The 23,251-nt window shown below is 36.9% G+C and overlaps 1 protein-coding gene across 1 annotated transcript in view; it reads right to left on the bottom strand.

The window, feature by feature from the left end:
* Nucleotides 1-23,251, bottom strand: part of SLC2A9 (solute carrier family 2 member 9) — a 105,153-nt gene that overhangs the window by 24,221 nt on the left and 57,681 nt on the right. Inside the window, exons 9-10 of the mRNA XM_074587596.1 lie at nucleotides 17,011-17,112; nucleotides 14,603-14,678 (exon numbers count right to left, since the gene is read on the bottom strand). Coding sequence (XP_074443697.1) covers nucleotides 14,603-14,678; nucleotides 17,011-17,112 — 178 coding nt within the window. The remainder of the gene's footprint in view (nucleotides 1-14,602; nucleotides 14,679-17,010; nucleotides 17,113-23,251) is intronic.

Genomic DNA, 23,251 nt, shown 5'->3' on the forward strand with positions numbered 1-23,251 from the left:
GAATCCAACGAAACCACTATATTTTTTGAAACAGTTCTTTTTGTCATGGGTTTTGCAAATTTAATGTTGTGTTTGAACGTGGGTGAAATCGTTTCACAAAAAAGCTAACTGATGTTCTTTCTCATGGGGGATGAACCTGGCATTAGCATTTCCCCTGGAAGGCTTTCCACACAATTTTCAGTGAAACAGCTTTATTTTAGATCTGATCATAAACCCAAAAATGTCTATTAGGATTTCCTGTAGGAGTTTTTCAGCAAAGTAGCTTCTGAACATGAATTTAAAGAGGTAATGCATTGACCACAATAATTACAGTGATTCATTTCTAATATATCGTTCTTTTTAGCATTACAGTGAACATAATGGAAGAAGCTCTTAACATACTGCAGTGCCATTAAAGAAAGATTGTTATACCTGTTAGCATGCTGCATCTATTGGAAATTACAAATTTCCTATTGCAGTACTTGAGTATCAATGGGCTGTTTAATGAAACTAGATTAAACCCACATGACACAATTAGACATGCAACAATACTTCTATATCTGTGTATTTTATTCATTACCCTCCATAATTAGTCCAGTTACGCTTAGAATCAATGTCATTTGATGGTAAACATCCAGAATCTCAATCCAATAGTCCTTTATGCATGAACAGAAATAATATTCTTGGTGTAGATGTTACAGATTTTCAAATATGTATTTAAATTTGCACAAGTATCAACATGTTTTCTTATGAAAAATTAAGTACACATATTTATTGTTTTGTTCAGAGAGCACTTACAAATAAACACTGCTTAGCAGCCATTACTCAATTTAGTCCAAAAATCTGAACACAGAGAACACAAAAAAGGAAAGAAAATACTGAGATCCCTATTCTGTTTTTATCCAGTACCTACCTGGGAGTTGAAGTCATGGCTATATATATGATTTATGAAATGAAACTGTTAAAAGAATAAATGCCTAATACCAATCAGGGAGATTTATTACACGGGTAAATCGCCTCTAAAAGTGATGGAAACCATGAGCCATAAGAACCATTAAAGAGAAAGGAACTCACTCCCTGAGTCAGCAGCTCATCTCTCAATACACACTCAAGACAAAACTCCGTCTGTTCAGGCAGTGTCTCCAGCGGTGGGGGCACCAGGAGGACCACCATGGCCATACAGCCTAGTGGCCTCTTGCACGACTCAACACTCCAAATTCTGCCCCTACAGGAGGGAGTCTGGAAGTCCTGAGAGCCCTGATTAGGCAAGAGCTCCTAGATTTTTCAACTCTGTGCTTTGAGATAAGGAGTCTTCAAAGTGAGATGTTTTGAGAAAATAGGCAAATACTTTGCAACAATGCTCTGTTTTGGAAAAAAAAGTCTGTGCAGCCCTAGACAAGATCCAGCAAAACAGCTTTTGACTGCAAGGCAAGGCACGTAGAGAAGACTGACATATCCTAGTAGGGTTGTGAGATCTCATTGCCTATCTCCATGAAAGGCTTCAGTATTTGCAATTCAAGGGGCAAAATACAACTCTAGAGGGCAGCTATGGGAGACTAGCAATAGAAGTGAGATAAATATCCTGAAAGAAAACTGCTGGAAAAGCAACCAATATTCTTCAGTGAGACAGCAAAAGGCTGTTAGTTTCTAATGGGGCCTTAGCTATTAAAAAACAAACAAACAAACAATGCAAACAAAACCCCACCAAATAAAACATTACCTCGTCAGATATGACGGCTGTATTGCCCAGCTAATCCTGTTGAGAGAACTGGGAGCAGAATGTGTGACAGGGGTGCACTGAGTCACAGCCTCATGCTACAGACTCTGCTATCTGTCTCCAGCTCTTCTCCACCAGAGAACTGCTGATCTCATTTACCGCAGAATCAAACAAAACAGGCCCTTTACTTGTATAAAACACTATAGTTCATTAACTCCATTAATTTGTACCATTTGAAGAGCATGGTCGTTTCTGCTTTAGATTAAAGGCCACTTGAATAAAGAACATGTAAAGGTAAGTCAGTCTATGGCAAACCAAACGTGTAAACCATAACACCAAATTAGAAAGCATAAATAATACAAAACCTGTCAAACAAACAGTAACACAATAATTAGTACCTATGGTTATTGACAGTCTAATTTTTAATACAAAATTTTGTAGAAAGGGTTTTTGCATCGATTAACTGGCCTTTGGTTTAGCATCTATAAAACTCTAACAGCATATAGAAAGCCAGTTCTGGAGTTATTCTGAACTTTGTTGGTGCAAGGTAACCCACATCATTCAGGGTAAATAAATAAACTAAGCAATGGTGTAGAACAAAAATACTGACATACTGTGGTATATTATCGTTAGGTAAAATGTTAATTCTTAGTTCTCAGGTAATTCACACTAAAATGGTTGACATACCACAACAAGGCTATTTGTTAATGAGGAAACCACACAATATTCTTTCTACATCCATTTAGGTAGCTATTTCTAAAGCAGATATTCCATGTAATTTTGTAATGCAAAAGACAAAAGAATACCCTTATCTGAACCATCTGATAATTTCTTCTTCAGTGAATTTGTCCCCCTCTTGAATAATTAGTGCATTTTCCAATAATTTTTAGTTCCATAAGGCAGCATTCTCAAGCAGAATTTCATAAGCAGTCATTTACTGACTGAATCATTTTTCTCTGAAAATTTGTTTAATGAAGGCAAAATACTTACTACATAACTGAAGAACACCAATAATTTCAGTACTTTTACAGTACCGTTCTTTACACGAGTTATAATATACAACTGTTTCCTGGAAGCCTGAGTAATATATTAATTTTTTAATAGCTTTTCCTTTTTTGCTTTTTTTATCATAATAGAAACCAGCAGTCCAGACATAGGCCATTCTGCCAACTGCTGTACAAATCCAATATAATTTTTTTTGTGTTCTGGTAACACTTTCAATCTGGTGGGGTATTTTGTGATTTTTTGTTATTGGTTGAATTTTTTTTTGTGTTGTCTTTTTTTTTTGGTAAAAACTGAACATCAACATCAAATTTCTACTGTGGTACTTTGCAATATTTCTTTTTTCTTCATCATTAAAATTCTGCGTAACTATGTAAGAATAAAATACAATTAAAAAATACACTCAAATTTTAACTACATGTAAATAGTCTTTTAAACATTTCTGCTATATTTTCAGACTCACTTTATCATATCAGAACCCTAATTATAGCCTGATGTTCTGTTCTATTTGAATGTGAAGAAAATTTTCTTTACTAAGCTATGACTAAGTGTCTATGATATAATTAATTTATAATTATTCTCAGTAACAATGATGATCAGAGACTGATTAACACCACTTCTGTTAATATTGCATTATTAAAAACAATGATCTCAACGACAAGATCAATGAGAGAGTTTTTACTTTAATAAAAGCACTGGAAGGGTCCCGTACATTCTCATCCACCATACAGAGGGCAGTATCGTGGAAATACCTGAATTAGAGACTCAGGCAGTTTGATCAGTCCTAGGTAAGTGAAATACTCGTAACTGTCACATCACTATAACAGCAAAATGTCACATCACTATAACAGGACTGAAAACAGAAAAAAACCCAAACACTATCTAGTCTTGGCTTATCACTTCTACAATAATCTCCTGAAAAAATATAAAGTCATCAGACATGATTTCTCTGTCAGGAATTTGGGTTGACAGCCCATTAGCACAAAATGCTGCTGGTTGTGAACCTGTGCAAGCTAAAACAGTCTTGAAAACTCAGTTTGGCATGTCAGGCTTTCCTCATGAAATATTTTAACAAACAAATTAATCATAGTAGCAGTGCACAAGGATGTCATTGTGTATCTGCATTTGTCCTGAAGGACTCCGAAAGTAAAAATAGTGGACCACATTTTCAGAGAAGCTGGGACAGAAGAGCCTCTCCCAGTCCTCCTCCTCCTGTTTATGATGGGTAACAGACCATGTCTTCACTGTTTATGATTTCTGGAAACTGCTCAAGTCTTTAGGACATGGGGCCTCAAATGCCAGTGATTAAAGAATTTGTCTGCTGCTCCAGGATGGTAGGCAGGGTATGGAGAGCATAGTTGTAGAACAAATGAATGTAGGACAATAAAAATATTTTATTTTCCTTACTGTGGCCAATAACCAAAATAGATACAGCAAATAGCAATATCTCTTTGTCACCAAGCAGAAAGGAAAATGAAGACAGCGCCAGAAGGTGCTCTTTGACTAGAAGTACCAGCTTGAAAAAAGACAGTAACAGTCTTGCTGTGATGAAAGATATAAAACTTCTTTCTGATGAAATTCACAAAGAATTTGCCGAAGTCGTAACTGAGTGTTGCCACAAAAGTGAAGTTTCCAGAGTAAGACAGATAACATCTAGAGATTCAAAGGAAACAACTGCTTACTTGGTCAAACTGACACCATCAGACTACCCTTGTTCATGCAATTGTCCTTCTGACCCATAGTTTCCCAGGCAAGTGTCTTACTGCTGTTTATTTAGCTTTCTACATAGTAATCTGGCTATCAAGAAACACTGCCTAGACCCCAGAGCAACTTTCATTGCAACATAAAACTCATAAACATTTGCATTTAAATGCTAGGCATGGAGCTTAGCCAAAAATAGATGAGATGAACTTAGAACTTTTCTTTGCTGTGCATAGTGCCTGGGCACAAGGAAAATAAAATATTTTTATTGTCTTACATTCATTAGTTCTACATTTACTGTTCTATATATTTATTAGTTTGCACTTTTGTAAGTATAAATATCTTATACTAATTCACAGAAGAAACAGTATATTTTTTTTACTAGGCTTTCTATATTCAGTCGGCATTAATCTGAATAATGTACCTAAGTTACTTACACAGCTTTTGAATAAATCAATTTTTCACAGTTACATGAAGCTCTAAAACAAATGGATGCATTTTTGCAGCAGTAAATTTCTTAAGTGTTGGAGTTGTGAACCTTCAGCAAGTAATTAGCGATCAGTCAGGAAAACATGCTAGTTCAGGTAAGAGGAGTGCTCTCAAGTGTCAAAGCATTCACATTTTGAAAGCTTCAATTAAGATAATTTGTAAAATCTATTGTTAAAGGCATGACGTTCGTAAGTTTTCCTGCTGCTAAGAACTCCATGTGTCATCTCCAGCAATTCCGTTATCCAACGGATAAGGTTACCTTTCAAATACTAGGGGTTCGTTTTTCTTTAGAACTTCCACTAATTATAAAGGATTGAAATCAGTTCTGTAACAGAACTGTTAAAAAAAGACACATTTACTCAATGCTGTTCTTTAAAGAGAGAAGTATTCAAACAAAACAAACCAGTTATTAATCCCAAAATATATATTGAATGACACTGTATTTACTATATTCAAGAGGCAAGTTATCTTCCCCCACAAAAAAATTCAATGAAGATGAACAGGGCAGGGGATGGGGCCAGAGATCCCTCAGCAAATTTTCAATCAAGACTGGTATGTATCTCATAACAATCATTTATCTCCAGGTTATTATGAATTATAACTCGTTGTTTGAGTTACAATCCAGTTATTGAATAGAATCGTAACTCATGTTTGGAATATTTAACTGCTTTCAGTGCAGCATGTTTTAAATCTACTGTTGTGCCCACAAAAGCCTTAAAACCATCAACAAACCAAACCTTTTCTTAAATATCCAGGAAAATTAAAGCTTATTTCTGCATAAATACCCTTCTTATCTGATGAGGGAACTATTTGACATTGTCAAAGGATGCTTACCTCCTGGAAAGACTGTAAAGGCTTCCAGTTCACAGAATAAAAGACATTTTGAAAATTAACCTAAACTTTCAAATCTACCACTTTTTAATTAAATATATAGCAACACAGGTTTATTTGTTTCTTTTTAACATGATACACTTTTCTAGTACAAAGAGAAGGCTTTTTCCACACGAGCAAGCTCCAAACTCTTCCTCAAAGTGCACTAAAAAAAGTGTACTAAAAGAATGCCTCTGTGGGAGGCCATAAGCATTAGAAATTCTTACATCCCACTCTAAGTGGAGAAGCTAACATAACATCACACAAAGCTTCTATAAATGCCTATTTCAGGCAATAATACTGATGCTGCCTTTCATTTCAGTACTTTTATGTCTACGTGTGTGCAATCACACCTTTGGTTGTGTTTCACATCCAAGAGAAGATTTTTTTCTCTTCCCTGATGGCATTTCAGATTGAACAAACCTCATGACTTTCAAAGTGACCCTTTTATCACAACCGCTCTGCTGTCAATACAGCTGCATGTTGGCATTCAGAGTAAGAGCACAGGCTGATTTAAACTTTAAATATCAAAATATCTTTGATACACCTCAGGGCACAGCAATGATTTCCTCTGAGTCTTCTTTAGTTTACTTCATAATGCCAATTTAACACATGCTGAACGTACCATTATCATGTTTTTATTGTGTCAGTATTCAGCTGTGCTAGGAAAGACTTCACTTACTCTCCATAAACCATGGCAACTGTTATAAACTAAATGATAAGACAAAACTCCCAAAAAAGAGACAAAAAGTGAGTGAAACATTTTTCTGAAATGGTTTCGTTTGTTAATGTTTCTTAGCTGTGTCTGAAAATGCAATCACTATAAAAAGCAACAGTCAAAAAATGAAGATCTCACTACCATGAAATTACTACTTTTTCACATTCCATTAGGGAGTGAATTTTATCAATTTCCCCTTCCTGTGACGACAGTGTGACTGGAAACATACCACTGATCTGATTTTGTCATCCTTACACATAATGAATAGGAACTTATTTTAAAAGTAGGAACTGAAGCAAAATCACACTGATTCATGTTTGATTCTATTCAGACTAACTTCAACCTTACACAAACTCCACTGGAGTCCGCAGGAATTTGTCTGAAGGAAAGCACCACTCATCCACAGAAATACCTACAGGATTTAGGACCAGGGTAACTACTTCTAAGACGTTACACAGTGTAAGACAGAAAAGTCAGATGCCCTGAAGCCACTGTATAAGGATTAACCAGAGACTCCTGCTTTCTCCTCACTGTAGCGCCACTGATTTAAAAATAGCAGCTATTGATGTAAATAAAGTCACAGGCTACACGCTCTATGTAACGACCAGCTAGAAAATCCTCTCTGAGAACACGCTCATCTTTGCAGCCACATGGGCTTTTTGACAAATGGAAAAAAGGACAGACTTTACACAGAGGATCAAGCATCTCACTAAGAGATAAAGGAAGAACATAGGACTTGGAGATAAAGGAACCCAGGATCAGACTGGATCATCTGGTTCAAATCCAGTCCTCAGCTATTTCAGGCAGTACTTCATACAGTCCTTTTAGAAATTTATAAAACTCCTGTGTTTAGCTTCCCCTTTTGCTGTTTCCATTGTGAAGCTGATACAGAACTCAGCCACTGCTAGGAGTCTTCTTCCAATTTCTATTCTAAATTTATTAATGGCTAGCTAGGTTTGAGTTGAGTTTTTTGTTGTGATTTTCTACAACATTTACCTTCAGTTTATTCTGTCTTCTCGGTGTTATTGTGCCTTCTGCCCATGTATTTAGAAACAGAAATCCTATTCTTAGTCTTTTTTGTTAAGACACTATAAAGTTATTCCGTATATTTTCATATTAAGAAAAAAAAATAACAAACAAACAAAAAAATCTATCTTCTTCACCTTCACAGTAGCCCTTCCTTGCAGCCTTCCTGGCAAACTGCTGCATGAGCAATTTTGTGCTTTAACATTCAACTCTAAGCCTTCATCTCAAAAATGATGACATGACACATGACAACACAATGAGCATTTTTCACATTACAATACAGAGAGACAATGCATGACAATATGATGCATTAGGTCTCTAAGAAAATATGTAAATGAATGTGCATATAGAGTGTTAATATAAAACAATCTTTCAAATGACTTAGATAAAATACAAAGAGCTATGGAGAAGTTTTCCATGTGACACTTACAGATATAATTCTTACGTTCTCCCTTAGCTAGCTGGCATTTTCAGACAATCTTAAATCCTCACCCTATTCCTGAGTTTCTAAGCCTCTTTTTCTCTCCAAGTGCCTGCAGTTACATATGTCCTATTACTAGAAACAGGTAAATTGGGGAAGATGAAGTGAAATTTCCAACAAATCATTAACCTCAGACTTGGAAGCACTACCAAAATATCACAAAGTTCCTGCACAAAGATGGCTTGATTTATGATAATCAAGCAATGGATATAAAAGCAAGTCCTCAGATTTCTGGAACTTCCCCTAGTATTACTGCTTGTTGTAATAAAACCAGTATTTTTTTGTTCCAGAGGACTCCAAGAAATTCCTGGGGAACATTCCCTGGAAGAGGGGAATGTTACCGCATGCCTGCCTGGGCACATGTGTGACCAACCTCCGAGGTACAGCAGTCGAAGGAAGGGCAACACACTTGTGCTACACAACCACCTTTTACAGGTCTTGCTGCAACAATCGGGTCTTGGGTTATTTCTGCTTGCTCCCAATGGTAAAATAAGTCCAGCGCTCCAGTTCACTGTATTTCCAGAGCCGCCAAATATGCAAAGGTTTGATTCAAGACACAACACTTTTTCCATTTCTGAAAGAAGCTGATAAAGGAAGGATTACTTCAAAGCGAGATATATTACTGAAACTGTCCACCACCTCCCACCCTTTCATTTAGTTAAAGACAAGCATCATACCTAACCTCCCCCATCATGGTTTCCTTTCCCATCTCTGCAACATTGCCTCCTCCGTTTATCAAGACTGGATAGAAGGATGTTACACTTGAACAGAATTTTCTTCTAAGGAAAAACTATTAATAAATCTCTTCATACAAAGACAGTGCATGGAAATGCTTTATGCCAAGTTTCCCAAGTTCTCAGGGTCTCACTGTATCTTTATCATGCTTATTTCCATTGGGAAGGTTATCTGGAAGTCCATGCCAACATTGCTGTAATCCCCAATTAATCAGGGTTTTTTTCCCCCACATGTTTCACCATCTGGGTTGAATCTCTTAACACATCGCAGAACAACCATTCTCTACTTCAGGGAATGAATGTTTAATCGTTTTATACAAACTGGAACAGCATCACAAACAAAGACTGAAAGACCCTCATCCCCAGAATACATGACTGCCTGCCTGGCAGGTGGGGTCACATACCTGAAAGCAAATAAGGAAACTGTCCCTGGACTGGACACATTCTGGGTAAGTTGGTTTTGTTGCTGCTGTTGTGTTTTGTTTTGTTTTTTAGCTATTTGGCTGGTAGGTAAAAGGAGTCAATCTCCAGCAACTTTATAAAACTATTTCCAGTCACCCAACGCACACATGTGTATAGATATTTTTTCAATTAAGCCAGCAAAATCAAAAACCACTTGTTTGCACAGCAACTGTTGCAAAGGCACAATGAATGAACTGGGAATTCAAGTAAATAGATAAAAATAGGCAGAACCTACACTTGTTGTGTTTAAGTCAGATTTTAGTGTGGTTTTCCTGAAAGACACACAGATCGTGCAAGCACACTTCAGTATGCTCCAGTGGTCATGAAGAGGCAGCCACACGGGTTTAATTGAGAAAGTAGGGATAACTGCTTTTAGCTTTTCCTTCTTGCTTAAATACTAAGACAAGGTTAAAGAAGGAAGACATTTGACATGTACCTAAGCCCATCTATCACTACCCAAATTTCCAAGGAGCTGCACGTTATTTACCCACTCACAGTAAAGGCATTCTAAATCAATGTATTTGCTCATGATGCCCAACCCAAAAAGCAGAAATGCTTTGTGGAGATACTGAAAATGTTCTCTTACTATTTTTCTTTGGCATTTTTTTTTTGTGCTTGTTGTTTCCTTAGGAGCCAGAATTAATGCCCTCAGTTCTTTCTATTTACTCTTTGCTGGATGACAATTCTTCAATTGAAACGTAACATGTATTCATTTCAGGTCAAACATGAGACCAAGAAAAACATTTCCATGAAGCTTCTGCCTTCTTCTTGAAGTGAAAACTGTAAAATTATTTACTAATATGGTCCCGTAATCAAAAGTTATATTGAAAAACAGTATGTTCCTCTGCAACCAAATACCTTCAACTCATGTATAATTGACCAAACAGGCACAATGAAGCAACTGTCTGGAACAGCACAGCTCCTTAATCTATAAAACAATAAGCAATTTTTGAAGGTTTTTTTTCTTTCAGATCATAGATTGGCTACCTTGAACATAAGGGTCCCTTTAATTTTTAGTAAATGCACAAAAGCTTCCTGCTGCTTGTGTTTTGATAAAAATGATGAAGTGCCAAATCACACACACGTCTGAATGTACCTGTTGTTAGCATTAATGTTTCGGTCCCTTACAATATGCCTGAAAAACATCTGCAAGCTGAGAAGCCGAGTTCAGAAAAATGAAACAAATCAAAAAACTCCACAGTTTATAGTAACAGCTGATCCTAGCTGCAAAGGAGCAGATGGGACTCATCCATATGCTATCAGAAAGTGGGAGACCACACAACTTCTAAGCTATCAAGAAAGTATCAGATGTTCTAACAAGAAAGAAAATATTGTATTTTTAAAGGCAATTTTAAAGCAGTATTTTCATAAGTTCAATTCCTCATGTTATTTACTATTTTTAGAGGGGATAATTCTTCCAAGCACCGATAGCTCGATGAATGTAAAAAACTGAATTCATCCTAGATGAAATTCTGTATCTGCAGAATCATTACAAACCATGAAGTATTTACTCTGAAGAATGCCGAAATGCTCTAAATAACTACGGAAGGAATTAAATAAGATACTATGGGTTAGTAATACCATGACAATAGTACTTAAAAACATTAAAAATCTTCAACTCAGTAATAAAGAGTACGCAACTAATTTTCTTGGGGAAAGACCCTTTTAACTGATCAGAAAGGCAGGAAAGTTATTCCTAAACTTCATCCTTGTCTTGTTAAACTACCAGACTGCTGCAAAAGAATACTAGATAGTGAAGTGTGAAATTTTCCTGCTAAAGGGATGTCATAAAATATCACTGAGAAGAAAGCAGTAAGAAATAGCCATTCATTCTGGAAAAGTATGAGGGTGATAAGGTAAGTCTACAAGATCACCAGAAACTTGAAGAGGGAAAAAGGGGACCAGCTGTTCCGCTTCCTCCAATGCAAGACCTAAAGGGCAACACGCAAAGCAAAACAAAGGATGTCTTCATGCACATGAGAGGTGGTAGACATGTAGACTTCTTTGCTAAAGGATGCAAAAATTTTGCAGTTTCAGACAGAGAATGAACATATTAATGGAAAACTAAGAAAATCTTGGAAACTATGTCTCAGGAAGACCCTAAGCTGAAAAAACTGTGTGCAGGTTCTGGAAAAGCGTCTCGCCTGCTTGCCCTGCTCGTACTTTTCTTTAGATACTCTCTAACAACCACTGCATTGGAGATGTGTTAAAAAAATGTGTTCTTTCCTACTTACTTCCTCTTGCTAAAACTCTAACATTAGTAGGAAATGAAAGATAAGGTTAATTTTCAGCAGTGACTTTCCCATTTAAAGAAATTATATTTTTGTGTACCATAACACTCCACTCTCATTGCACGCCCCCCTGAGAAAATGCTTAGTTCCTTAGTATATGTATGATACAGATATATTTATATGCTGTATCTGCCACATATAGGGTATCTTACTATCACAGTATAGTTTTGAACAAAACAAAGCCAATTTTAAATCAGCCCGTAATAGCTAGTGAGTAGCCCTTGCCCTATCTAGGAAGATCCAGAAGTACAGATTTCCTACTGGACTACAAAGTTACGAAGTAAAAAAGCAGAAGTAAAAACTATTCAATTTTGTTCTTTGTGTAGTAATTAAGGACTCAAAAACTTTGGCATCCTTGCTCCACTGTCTATAAGCAAAAAGCTTAAATGTGGCTAATAATGGAAGTTGCTTCCGTATTCTGAAAGAGAACTGCTCCCAGCTAAGAGGTAGCCAAGTAGTTTAGATCTCCTAGGCCCCACTAAACAGAACAGAAAAGTTTCACTGAAGATAAATCCAACCCCATTGAAGTCAGCGAACAGAGGAACAAGAATATGATTCTTCTCAACTTCTTCGCAACAGCTGAAGTGTCAATTAACAAAATTTTCATAAAAAGCAAAGCAATGTTCAATGCTACTGGGATATTCTCACTATTGTCAGGTATTACAAAAATTTGAACATGCACAGGAAAGGCAGAGGCGCCAATTAGATAGCTACTGGTACAGTATTAATGTTGTTTGGTTTTAAAAGCAATGAGCACAATCAAAAACACAAAAAGATTTAAAGAATTCCTGTAGAAAGCAAGTAAGTAATATCAAACAAAAGCTGTCCTGCAGACACTGCTCCAAAGAGCATGCAAAGTACAACAGAAAATCCCAAATAGCAATTAGTAAAAGGAAAGAAGCTAAGTGAAGAAAACCAGAATCCATTCCAAAGAACGGTCAGGTGAAGGAGAAATGTAGAAGGTTAATCTTTATATGCTGAAAATACATTGTAAGAACAAATTAATCTGCAAGTTCTAAAAATCAGTGGAGCGCATCTGTAATATGGAAAAAAATTAAACTCTGTTTCAATAGAGTTTTTTTGAAAAACAAAGGCAGATGTTGCAAGCAGGTGCGCTTACTTAAATTGTCTGAGCTACTTAAAACACTGGAAGGGAAGTTTTCAAGAAGTTTCAAGTCAACATTTGACTTTCCTTAGGTATTCAAAATGCAAGAGCAGTTCCATTCCATCAAATTCTTCTTTTTTAAAAAAAATAACTCAATCTAAGAAATATATGTCTGCAATACTAGGGACTTAGGTGAACCTGAGATTTGTCTTTACAGAAGGACAAATGGATTGCAAGATGGTTTGCACTATCTGCCTTGCAAGAAGAGCTGGAGGTGAGGAAGAACAGTTCCACAGATCACCTACAGTCCAACATTAGGTGCATTAATGACCCTAGTCAAGCCTGTTTGACTCCTTCCTTCTTCCAGTCAGCTACCATATGCAAAGGAATAAGCCCAGAGATTAGTGACAAACTGGTTTTCCAGAAGCAAGGGGAAAAGGAATATTTTGATCTCCCCATTTTCCTCTAAAGCAGTATAATTTTTCCTCAACTTTTCCAAAAGAGGATCCACAGAATTACAGCAATGTTTCATTAGAGTCACATGAGACATCAGCAACTCTTTCTTTCCCCAAATAAACCACAATCAATTAATTAGATCACTTCAGTGGTGAAGATGTATAAACAGTTGATTAATGTTTAATGTCAAACTCTTTATAAAGAAAAAGAGGCAATAAACGGTGCATGAAAAAAAAAATCAAGAACTCAAGGGAACAGAAGTCTTGCTTTCAGGTTTACAGCAGAACACCTGTGAAAAAACTCCTAAAAAGCAGCTAATTTTTTGCCTTTTTGTGGAGAACGGTTTGCAAGAGAATCTTTGAAAATTTAAGCACTGTTTTGACATCTCATTCTGTGTATGAATTGAATTTGGATTAAATTCCTCTTCATCTATCTGCAAATAATTTTGGTTAACATTTCATTATTTGATAACTGCAGGATACTATTCTGATCAAGTATCTGAAGGCTACAGCAACACTGTTTAGAGAAATAGTACACTCAGGCAAGTATTTGCATATTATGAATATCAACTAAAATGTGTTTTCCAAAGATATGATGCCATTAGAATCACAGGATAAACCAGGTTGGAAGGCACTTCTGGAGTTCAGCCTCTGGTCAAAGCAGGGCCAGTTGCTCATGATTGTCCAGCTGAGTTTTAAATAGCTTCAAGGATGGCCATTTCTCGGCCTCTTTGAGCAACGTGTGCTTAACTGCTCTCTGTGTAAATCATCTTCTCTTCTATCCAGTCAGAACTGCCCTTGCTGAGACTTGACTGTTGCTCTGGCCCTTTCAGTCTACACTTTTGAGAAAGGTCTGGCTTTATTACTCTTTAGTATCTTAAACAAATACAAAAATTACAACCTGCAGGTACTGGTTTATGAATAAATTTGTATTCATCTCCACATAATCAAAACTGGGCTGGGATAATAGGTCTGATAAACTCATTACAACCTACAAACACATTGGATTTGAAACGCATGCAATCAGTAGAGAACTGCCAGACTAGAAGCAGCTCCACCATCGGGACAGCCACCTTTTCCATCATCTTCCTAAAGAGACTGTGTGTAAATCCTGTTGCAGAACACTTGTGTGTCTTTGGAAAGAAAGAGAAGGAAGAAACCACGTGCAGCTGTCCCCTTCCTCCAGTGTCACATTTGCCCAGCATTGAACTGCTAACACAAGCATCAATAAATAAAACACTCAGCTTCCAGTCTGAGAGTTTTCTTACAGATTTACAAAATCATAGCGATCCTTCAGTAATAGCCAACATTTTAATTTGGTACTGATTGCAATTTAGGCGCTAGTTCTCAATTATGCTGACAGCTAAGTGCGAATACATGTGTAGATGGGTTTTTATAAAGAATGTTGCTGTCACTTTGTGTTGCTATCACCTTTTATTGTCTTAGGCCCCTTGCGGTCTTCAGATAAGGGTAAGGTGAAGTTTTCCTACAAGCAATTTGTTAACGTAGTGCCAGTGCAAAAATACCTGTGTTTTTGATGTACAAAGAAATGTGAAAAAAATATAGACATACCTGGTCCAATGCAGAATGATGCAATGATTGCAAGGATGCAAAATATACTGAGGTAAGGAAGCCAATGCACGGTTTTCTGGGTAGATAAAAGACATTCATGTTCAGTATATTGTATGTATCACCAATATTAAAAAAAAAAAAAAATCACAGATAATGATAGTGTTTTCCATGATTCTATTCCAGAATTTAGTCTATCATTACTTTAGAAAATCACAGTATTTCTCTAGAACTTTATTGCATGATTCGTATTAGAGATCTTTGTCTCTGTGGAATCCCCGTAGAGAAACACCAGGCAAACTCTTGCACCACAGAAGTCACAACTCTGAAAGTTTACAACTTCTTGTGCTAAAGTTCAAAACAACCTGGAAAAGAGTTTTTCTTTCCATTGAACAGATTCAGTGCCTCCATCCTCCTCAGGTGTTTCAGTGATATTTAAAAAGAGCAACTATGATGGCTCACAGAGCGTCAAAGTTCACCAGTTAAAGCCTGGGCTGAAGTCTAGACACGACAGGCTGCCTTTTGGTAGGATAGCTGTATCTGAACCTTAGCAAAGCACAGGAAAGACACAGTCCAGGGATTAGGCTGTAATCCGATTTTGCAGACAAGGAGGGCCATGTATGCAAACAACAGGTACAGGGGAAAACAGAACAAACTATAAATGGCTCTTTAAGGGAACTGTAAACGGAATCACCCATTTTCCTCACAAGGCAATCTTTTTTCTACTTCTAAGTGGATTTTTCTTTATTCAGACCACTAAAATACAGGAACTTGAAATACAATGAGCAATTTCTACTGAGTTTTCAGGACACTGTTTCTTAACCATGTATGCGAATGCTTGATAATAATACTAACAGATGTGAAAAACCCATTGGAAAGGACCAATTCCCATTCTTTTCTCTCTTCATCAGTGGGGTTCTTTCCATCAGCAAAGTGTGAATGCCATTTTTATTAGAATTTTACTGTTTTTGCAAAGATACATATAACTGCAGTATCACAAAACATCACCTGTTTTGTGCACTGTAAAAATATACTTGCAAAAATAGGTAATTATTTATTTCAGTGTTAAAGACAGAGCCCCATTTTGCAATGCTTTTTCTCTTTCAGTCTGGGTTATTCCTTTAGTTACACGTAAAACACGGCTCCTAGGAATTAACATTAGCCAAGAGACTTGCAGATCTATCAAAATTACACATTGTGGAGTTCTCATCTGAATGCAGATCCAAGGTGTCTAAGGGTGCTGAGACAGAGAAGGTGCAAATATGGAGTAGATACAAACTTCCCTGAGATCAAGCCTATTTGTACTCTGGTCCTTTGTGCAAAGCATTACCTCATCTCTAACACTTAACACATTGAGACACTTATGAAAGGATGTAAAGCTGAAAGGTACTCAAACTTCAGAGATTTACAATAGCTGAAGGTCCTCACGCATCAAATTAGGTTTTACAAAACTGGGAAGAGAATTTTTCACTCAGCACACAAAACCGGCAGTAACACGTCTCTTCTGGAGAGCTGTCTCACAGTTGTCATGATGGGTATGCAAAGGAAAGCTTTATTGTGCTGTACATACAGGTAAGTCAAACAGAACTTATTGGCATACAGGGTGGCGTGCTGCTAGTCAAACTGACTTACTCTCTCCAACCAAGAAACAAGATTTGAAAGTCAGACTAATGGCAAGACACAGAAGTCAATGACAGCAGAAAAACAGCTTAATGAAAGACCACCCAAACCCATGCCATTGCAGACTGTCAGCTTTACTTCTCAAAACCACTCAGGAACAGAAAGAAATAGCATCATTATGAAAATGGAAGCTAAACAAGGAGAAATGACTCAGGGTCAGTATTTAGAATGGTTTAATAATCCGCCTTTGACCATTTGAAATAGCTGGGGAACTGACTGCTAGTAATATCTGAGAAATTAAGTGTAGATGGTCTGCAAAGGCTAAGTCTTTATATTTTCAATAAAAATATCAGAAATGTAACTTGAAAGAAACATCAAAAATGGAAATCTTTTCACTACTGGAAAAAAACACCCAAACCTAAGAATAAGGATGACATAAAGTATGAAAGAAATCTCAAAATGACTGCATTATAAACAAAAACACAGAATATGGGTAACTATAGGTAAAATTGTCTTCATAATAGTTCACGATATGCATGAATCTTTGAGTTAAGGAGCCTGAACATGACAAAACCCGTATGGTTTTTTAATGCAAAAGCTGCTATGGCTAACCATAGCACTTTGAAACTAACAGATTCCTAAATAAGCAAAAGACAGACATTTGAATCTTTATGTCAAGCTGATTAAAAGGATTGGCTTCTGTAGGAATGCTGAGGCAAACAGGTATCGAGAACTTGGTGCTTAAAATAGGCAAAAGAGAGAGTAAAAATAGGTAGTGACCATAGTGTTACCTGTAAAGTCAGAGAGACAGTAAGTACTCCGAAGAAGACAACCATCAGCCCAAAACCTCCGATGAGAAGAGGCCTGCGTCCAAGCCGTTCAATAACTAAGCCCTGGAAAACAAAAAATGGCATTTGACTTCCTTGATAAAGCACTGAAGGATTCAGACCATGTTATGTGTTCTCGTGGTAAATATGAACATCAAAAATAAAACCATGAGAGTTGATTCTATACTAGGTATCAGCTATAATATGTTCATAATTGTGTTCACAATTGTGTTTACACAATTTAACCTCTTTGAAAAAATAAGCCAGCACAGCATCAGCATCCTTATTTGAAACCACTGAAAAAAACCCTAGGAAAACAATCAAAGCTGTATTTGGTATTAGTTTTATGCCTGGATTTCCTACTACAGAGCAAATATGACCATAGATATATCAAAACCATGCGATTGGTAAATTCAAGTTTAGTATTATCGACGTGGTAGATTTCAAAGTTACTACTACATTTAACTTCTTGTGCAACAATTTAATAATAAAATAAATGCTGCATGTTAGCTATATAAAAATAATTAATATGATGATACCTATATGAAGTTTGATTTATTTTTTTTCAGGGCATAAATCAGCACAGAATTACAGAATGGTTAGAGTTGGAAGGGACCTTAAAGATCACCTAGTTCCAACCCCCCTGCCCTGGGCAGGGACACCTCCCACTAGACCAGGCTGCTCAAAGCCCCATCCAGCCTGGCCTGGAACACTTCCAGGGATTGGGGGTGGGTGCGGGATAAAAAAAATAGTTGTACATTAATTGAATGGCTGTTTCTTAAGTTCAACATCTCTCTGAATTTAAGATTAAAAGGTTTAAAATTTAAGATTAAAAGTTTTTTAGCAAAGATTAATTTTTTTAAATGAATCTAAAATTTATTTTTAATTTCTTTTTTGTCCAAACACAGCAACAACATTTAGTTATGATTTTGGACAGTTTATGTATCTAGAATAGCCAGATAAAATAAATCCACCTGTCAGAAAACTTTGCTCAGACACGGTATGATAACACTGATACTTGTGCACTCATGCACATTTCAAATTTATATTCAACACATGAACATAAAACAACTTCGGTAAAAGCAGTTTCACAAAATCTGAATGCTTATCTGCTAAAGAACACAATGAAGAGTTTCTTGAAAAGTTGTAACATGAAACTTTGTTAGTATGACTCATTAAAGTAGTCTAATATATACGTTAGGTCGTGAAATCTAATGTACTATTCCCATTGATAACTATTACAGTTGGCTTTCTTCTGAGAAGGATAAAAAAATTTTATGAAGCCCAAAATGTACCACTTCAAATAAGTTAAAAGTCAGAATCACACAGCTGTTTGCCACGTCATTATTTACTGGAGACTGAAATCCCCCTTTCACACCTCCCTCAAGCAAAATATAAAATGAGCAACTAAAATGAAATCTGGAGCAATAGCCTTAATTCTGTGAGATGATGCACACTGTTCCATAGAGAGCATTTAGAAGAAACCCATTAAAGGAAAGTGCAAAGTCACTCAGGGAATAAACGCCTTGTGCAGCAAGTGCTTCTCCCACAGCATCAGGTCCACCAGCAGATTTTAGGACAGGCTTCAGAACACACCAACCCTGCACCCTGCCAAGCTGGATTTCCACACCAGAGACACGCACTGTGACGCTGCAGAACATGGAAAGCAGCTCTGGGGAGAGATTTAGTGTTCCTTATTTCTTTAAATGAGCAAATATACTCATTTTGACAGTTTCCACAGCTTCCATAACACAATTTATTTCAGAGCTGTGTTTAAAGTAGACCCGCACTGATGTTATTATTAAAATTTCACATTGTGCTCACAGGGTCCAAATGTTCCAAACCTGCAACTGCTGCACCATCAAAACCTCTACAAGATGCCAAGTATTTTCCACTATGATTAAAGAATCCATCTTGCAAACACATGTGGCCCCACATACACTTAACAAAGAGTCAGTTTTTACGGCTATGAGGGATGAAAAGTTATCTAATCGGTCCATAAGAAAGTGGAGGCTTCTGCAACAGATGCCTCACGTATAATTTGATATGAATTACACATTCAGCAATAGATGCTGTACGTGTAATCTGACACACCAGGGAATTTCCCTTATTTTTTTATGCATTGGTGGTTGTGATTAAGCAATCTTGGTGTTAATACAAGCTGGTGGGTTTTGGTGGGTAAGGAATCAATGTTTCTCTTAGAGGGGAAAAATGTTCATAGATGGCTCTCATACAGAGAAAAACATGGGGAAAAAGTGCTAGATGGTTTCTGGTTGTAAAGCTCAAAGAATAAATAACCCTAGTAAAGGAGGACAGTTTGGACTAAGTCCTCTGAAAAGATGTGTACACGCACTTGTGCCTACACGCATTGAGAATAAACAGTTTGGAACGTACTTGGGCAAATCCAGGTGGGTTGGTGAGGAACTCTCAGTTTTAACTGAGTGCAGCCAAGAACAGATAGTTACAGTAGATCTGGAGGCTCCCTTCCTTTTTACAGAAAAGAATAAGTTTCTAATACATTTAAATTCTTTTTTATTCAGTGGCAATTCAGGAAGAAATAAAGCAAATCCATGCGCAGTCATTCTGTCCCCTGAGATCATGCCAGGTTTCCCAAGTGTTCATCACTGCTATTTATTTAATACAGTAGCAATGAGGAACTTGAATGCTTTAGCTTCTGGACACTCCCTGCACTTTCTGCCCCAAAGAATTTACAATTACAATTCTTGGTGATATTTCTTGTGATTTATGGAATGGACCAACTTTGTTCACTGGAAAAAATAAGCAGGAATTTTGTCCTTATTCACAAGGACACTATGATGTACCAGAATCGCTGGGAATCATATAATCATTTCCAAAGTTTATATGAAGTTAAGTACACTGACAACACTAATAGATCTAGGAAATACAGACTTGGAAGGCTTCTCAATTAGACATGATCAACTCGCACAGTTATGGGGAGAGAAATGCCTACTTCTCTTTCAAAGCTAAGGACACGTCTAATTTGTTCCAATGCGTGACCTACCTCTTGTACCACCAGTTCCAACCCAACAAAACACGTCTGCTTATGGCACAGATTCAAACGAGGCACACCACTCTCTGCTCAAATGGGACACTACACAGAGTGAAGCCCATGAAAAGTCAACCGAAACAATCAAAACCCACGCTCCCTACCTGGATATAGATTACAAAGCTGTGGTCTCATGAAAGGCAGAACGTGTGTTTGGGAAGACATGGGTCTGTGGCTCTGCTGGTCAGAAGGCAACGCAGAAGCAACCCAGGGCCCACTGGCAGATGAAGGTTGTTCAACTGGGAGCCAATCCACAGCGGAAAAGCCTCTCAGGAGGCACCATCTTTCATCAAGGCCAAAAAGGTTTTTTGAATCGTTTAAGTGCGCAGATGCATCAAGCTGTTTAGGTCTACATTATTTCTAACTGAAATTTGATTTATTTTTGAGGATTTCTTAAAAAAAAACCCCTATGACAATCCATCAGTAGCTCTGATTTCTCTGCTGAACTGTTTGTTCCCCTTTTCTTGATGGAAAAAAAAAGCTCAGATAAACTCTAAAGTTTCAACAAATACTTGAAAAGAAAGGTCTAACACGTCTCCTATAACAAGTTTCCCTGGCGAAAAAAATGTTGATTTTGAGGTTATAAACAGACAACTTCATTTTTAGTTATGATTATACAAATTCAAAACTCGTTAACTTGCAAAACCGACTAAGATGCTTATGACTCATAAGAAAGGGAAGATGATTCACCAGTTTTCAAGTATTTATAGTCCTGAATGCTCCACTGCTATGTGCTGGTAACTGTTACCTATTGAAGACCTATAACAAGTCAAAATATACTATATGGTAGAGTAAATGAAATAACAAGAAATTCAGTATATGCTCAAGTTCAGCCAAAAAAAGAATCTTACAACTGTTTTCTGTGGTAGCACAGAGAGTTATGTGCCAAATTATGTAGGCTGATACTTGTTTATGTGTGATCATAAACATGAATTTGTAGAAGCCTATACCCAGTCATGGTAATTAACACAGCTGAAATTACTGAAAACGTGTAAAAAAATATTGCAACCAAAATTCTCTCAACAGAAACGTTTGGTGATAATAAGGTAACTGATATGCAAACTAAGTTAACAGTTCACACAACTTACTTTTGTCTGGCAGGAAACACTTGTGAATAAAGTTAAAAAAGCAAATGTCAATCTTTTCCCTTGAGTCAGCTGCAGATACCGGAGCTGACATAATGAAAACGGAGTGCATTAAAAAAGACCAGACAAGCTTCTCTGGATAAAATGAATGTGTAAGCAAGTTCTACAGCCCAAATGGGAGGTCACTGAATACTATTCCCTACTTATTTCCTGGCCCTAAATTATAATAAGAAAACCCTATTAGATTTTCTTGATGTCTCAGCTCTGTAAAGAAGTTTGATCTATATGCTAACGTCAAGAGTAGCCACACTCTTTTTCTCATGTATTTTGGATATAGGTCTGAGTAAGACTGTATGTCTAGATTCAGACTTAACGTGACAAGACAGCTTTGTCTTATTTCCATTTTAAATACAGGATTAAAATGGATAATCACATTTATATCGCAGTCAGGTTTACTTATGACACAATGTGTAGTATCTTGCATCCAGGAAAACGAGAGGAGCAGAAGACTGAGGGTTATAAATTGGTTTTTTTTTGATTCCTATTTTTATGTATATCCACTTGTCTACTGTATTAATTATATAGTTGTAAAACAAAGAATCGGATTATTTTATTTAAGTACCTGAAATGAAATTTAGAGTCCTAGCACTAAGTTTGACCACATAAACAGAAGGCGTAAATAAATCTGTGCCTACCCTGGTTCTTATATCAAGTTTGCCTGTATCTGTGTTATTGCCATGACAGGATAAGATCCTACACATCTTCTGGGGGTACCAGGCTAGGGATTACTTTCAGCAAAGGATGGAACTGATTGCTAAATTTCTAAGCTCAGTCTGAACTATTTTGCAATAAAGCAGCCTTAATCAGCTTCACTTGGCAATGAAATTTTCCATACACTAAAGAGGGTCTCCACACTCAATGCCTGCCAGACCAGCATGACCAAGACGCAGCCCATGCAGGGATTCCCTCCAGCCGGCCACTTTTGCCCCAGCAGTGCCTCTAGGAACAGCCCTGAGGGCAGCGCACAAAAACCCCTCCATTACTTTATTCCTATTGTGTTCCTTATTTAAATTGAAGATATTTTTAAAACAAAGCTCCTTTTGTTGCTGATTTGTTAAAAGCACTGAGTTTTGTCTTGTGTCAGGTTCATGTTATAAAAGCTAAACTAGATCCTGACTTTGATTTATGACATATGTATTTTTTTTTTTAAATACTTGAAAGCAGGAGATATGTCTTCAAACCTTTTAATTTCTGAATACATCCTGCCGAAGGATTTGTACTAGACAAACACACTAACCCACTATGCCTTGGGTCTTAGGAGTGGCATTGTAAGGAAGACCTTCATAAGAAGACTTTTTCTCCCAGAAGGCACTACATTGTTACTTCAACACATGTAATCTTTGTCTCTCCAAAAGCTCAAGCGTTATGAAATGATTAAGAAGAAATAATGTCTTTGTCAACACAGTCATGCTCTGAGATCCACCCTGCAGTGAAAATGTGCCCACATGGGCTCTGGCCATTGACAAATACCACGTCCTAGGAAGGTGCTGGATCACTCTCTCTTTTCTACTGCTGATTCTTTCTAATTACATTTTGCCCGATACAGTGACATAAACCTGAGTGTTTTTCCACTCACAAATTTGCTCCATAAAGATTGCACGCATTTACATTTGAGATCTGGAATGAGGATGAATTTATGACTAGGGAGTAATTAGTAACTCCCTGCATCTGAAAGAATTCAGTATCTTATATTCCAAATGAATCACCGAGTATTTTTTTGGATTTCACTTATTAGACATACTTAGCAGTGCTTTCATAGGACTGAGCAAAGCATATGTAAATCATCTAAAAATTCATGCAATTGGAATTTTCTATCGGCAAAACAAATTAGTATGGTAGGCAATTTTGGAAGCCAACTGTTTGCTCATGTAGGCAACTATTTACGGGTCCTTAAAATTATAGATGATGAGCTGTATAAATATTTCTCTTGGATAAAATTAATGGCCTTCAGTGCTAGGTAACTTTTTCCCCTCAAATCAACATGCATATTGAC

The sequence above is a fragment of the Larus michahellis genome, chromosome 5 (genome assembly GCF_964199755.1).
Source record: "Larus michahellis chromosome 5, bLarMic1.1, whole genome shotgun sequence".
NCBI classification, from domain to species: domain Eukaryota; kingdom Metazoa; phylum Chordata; class Aves; order Charadriiformes; family Laridae; genus Larus; species Larus michahellis.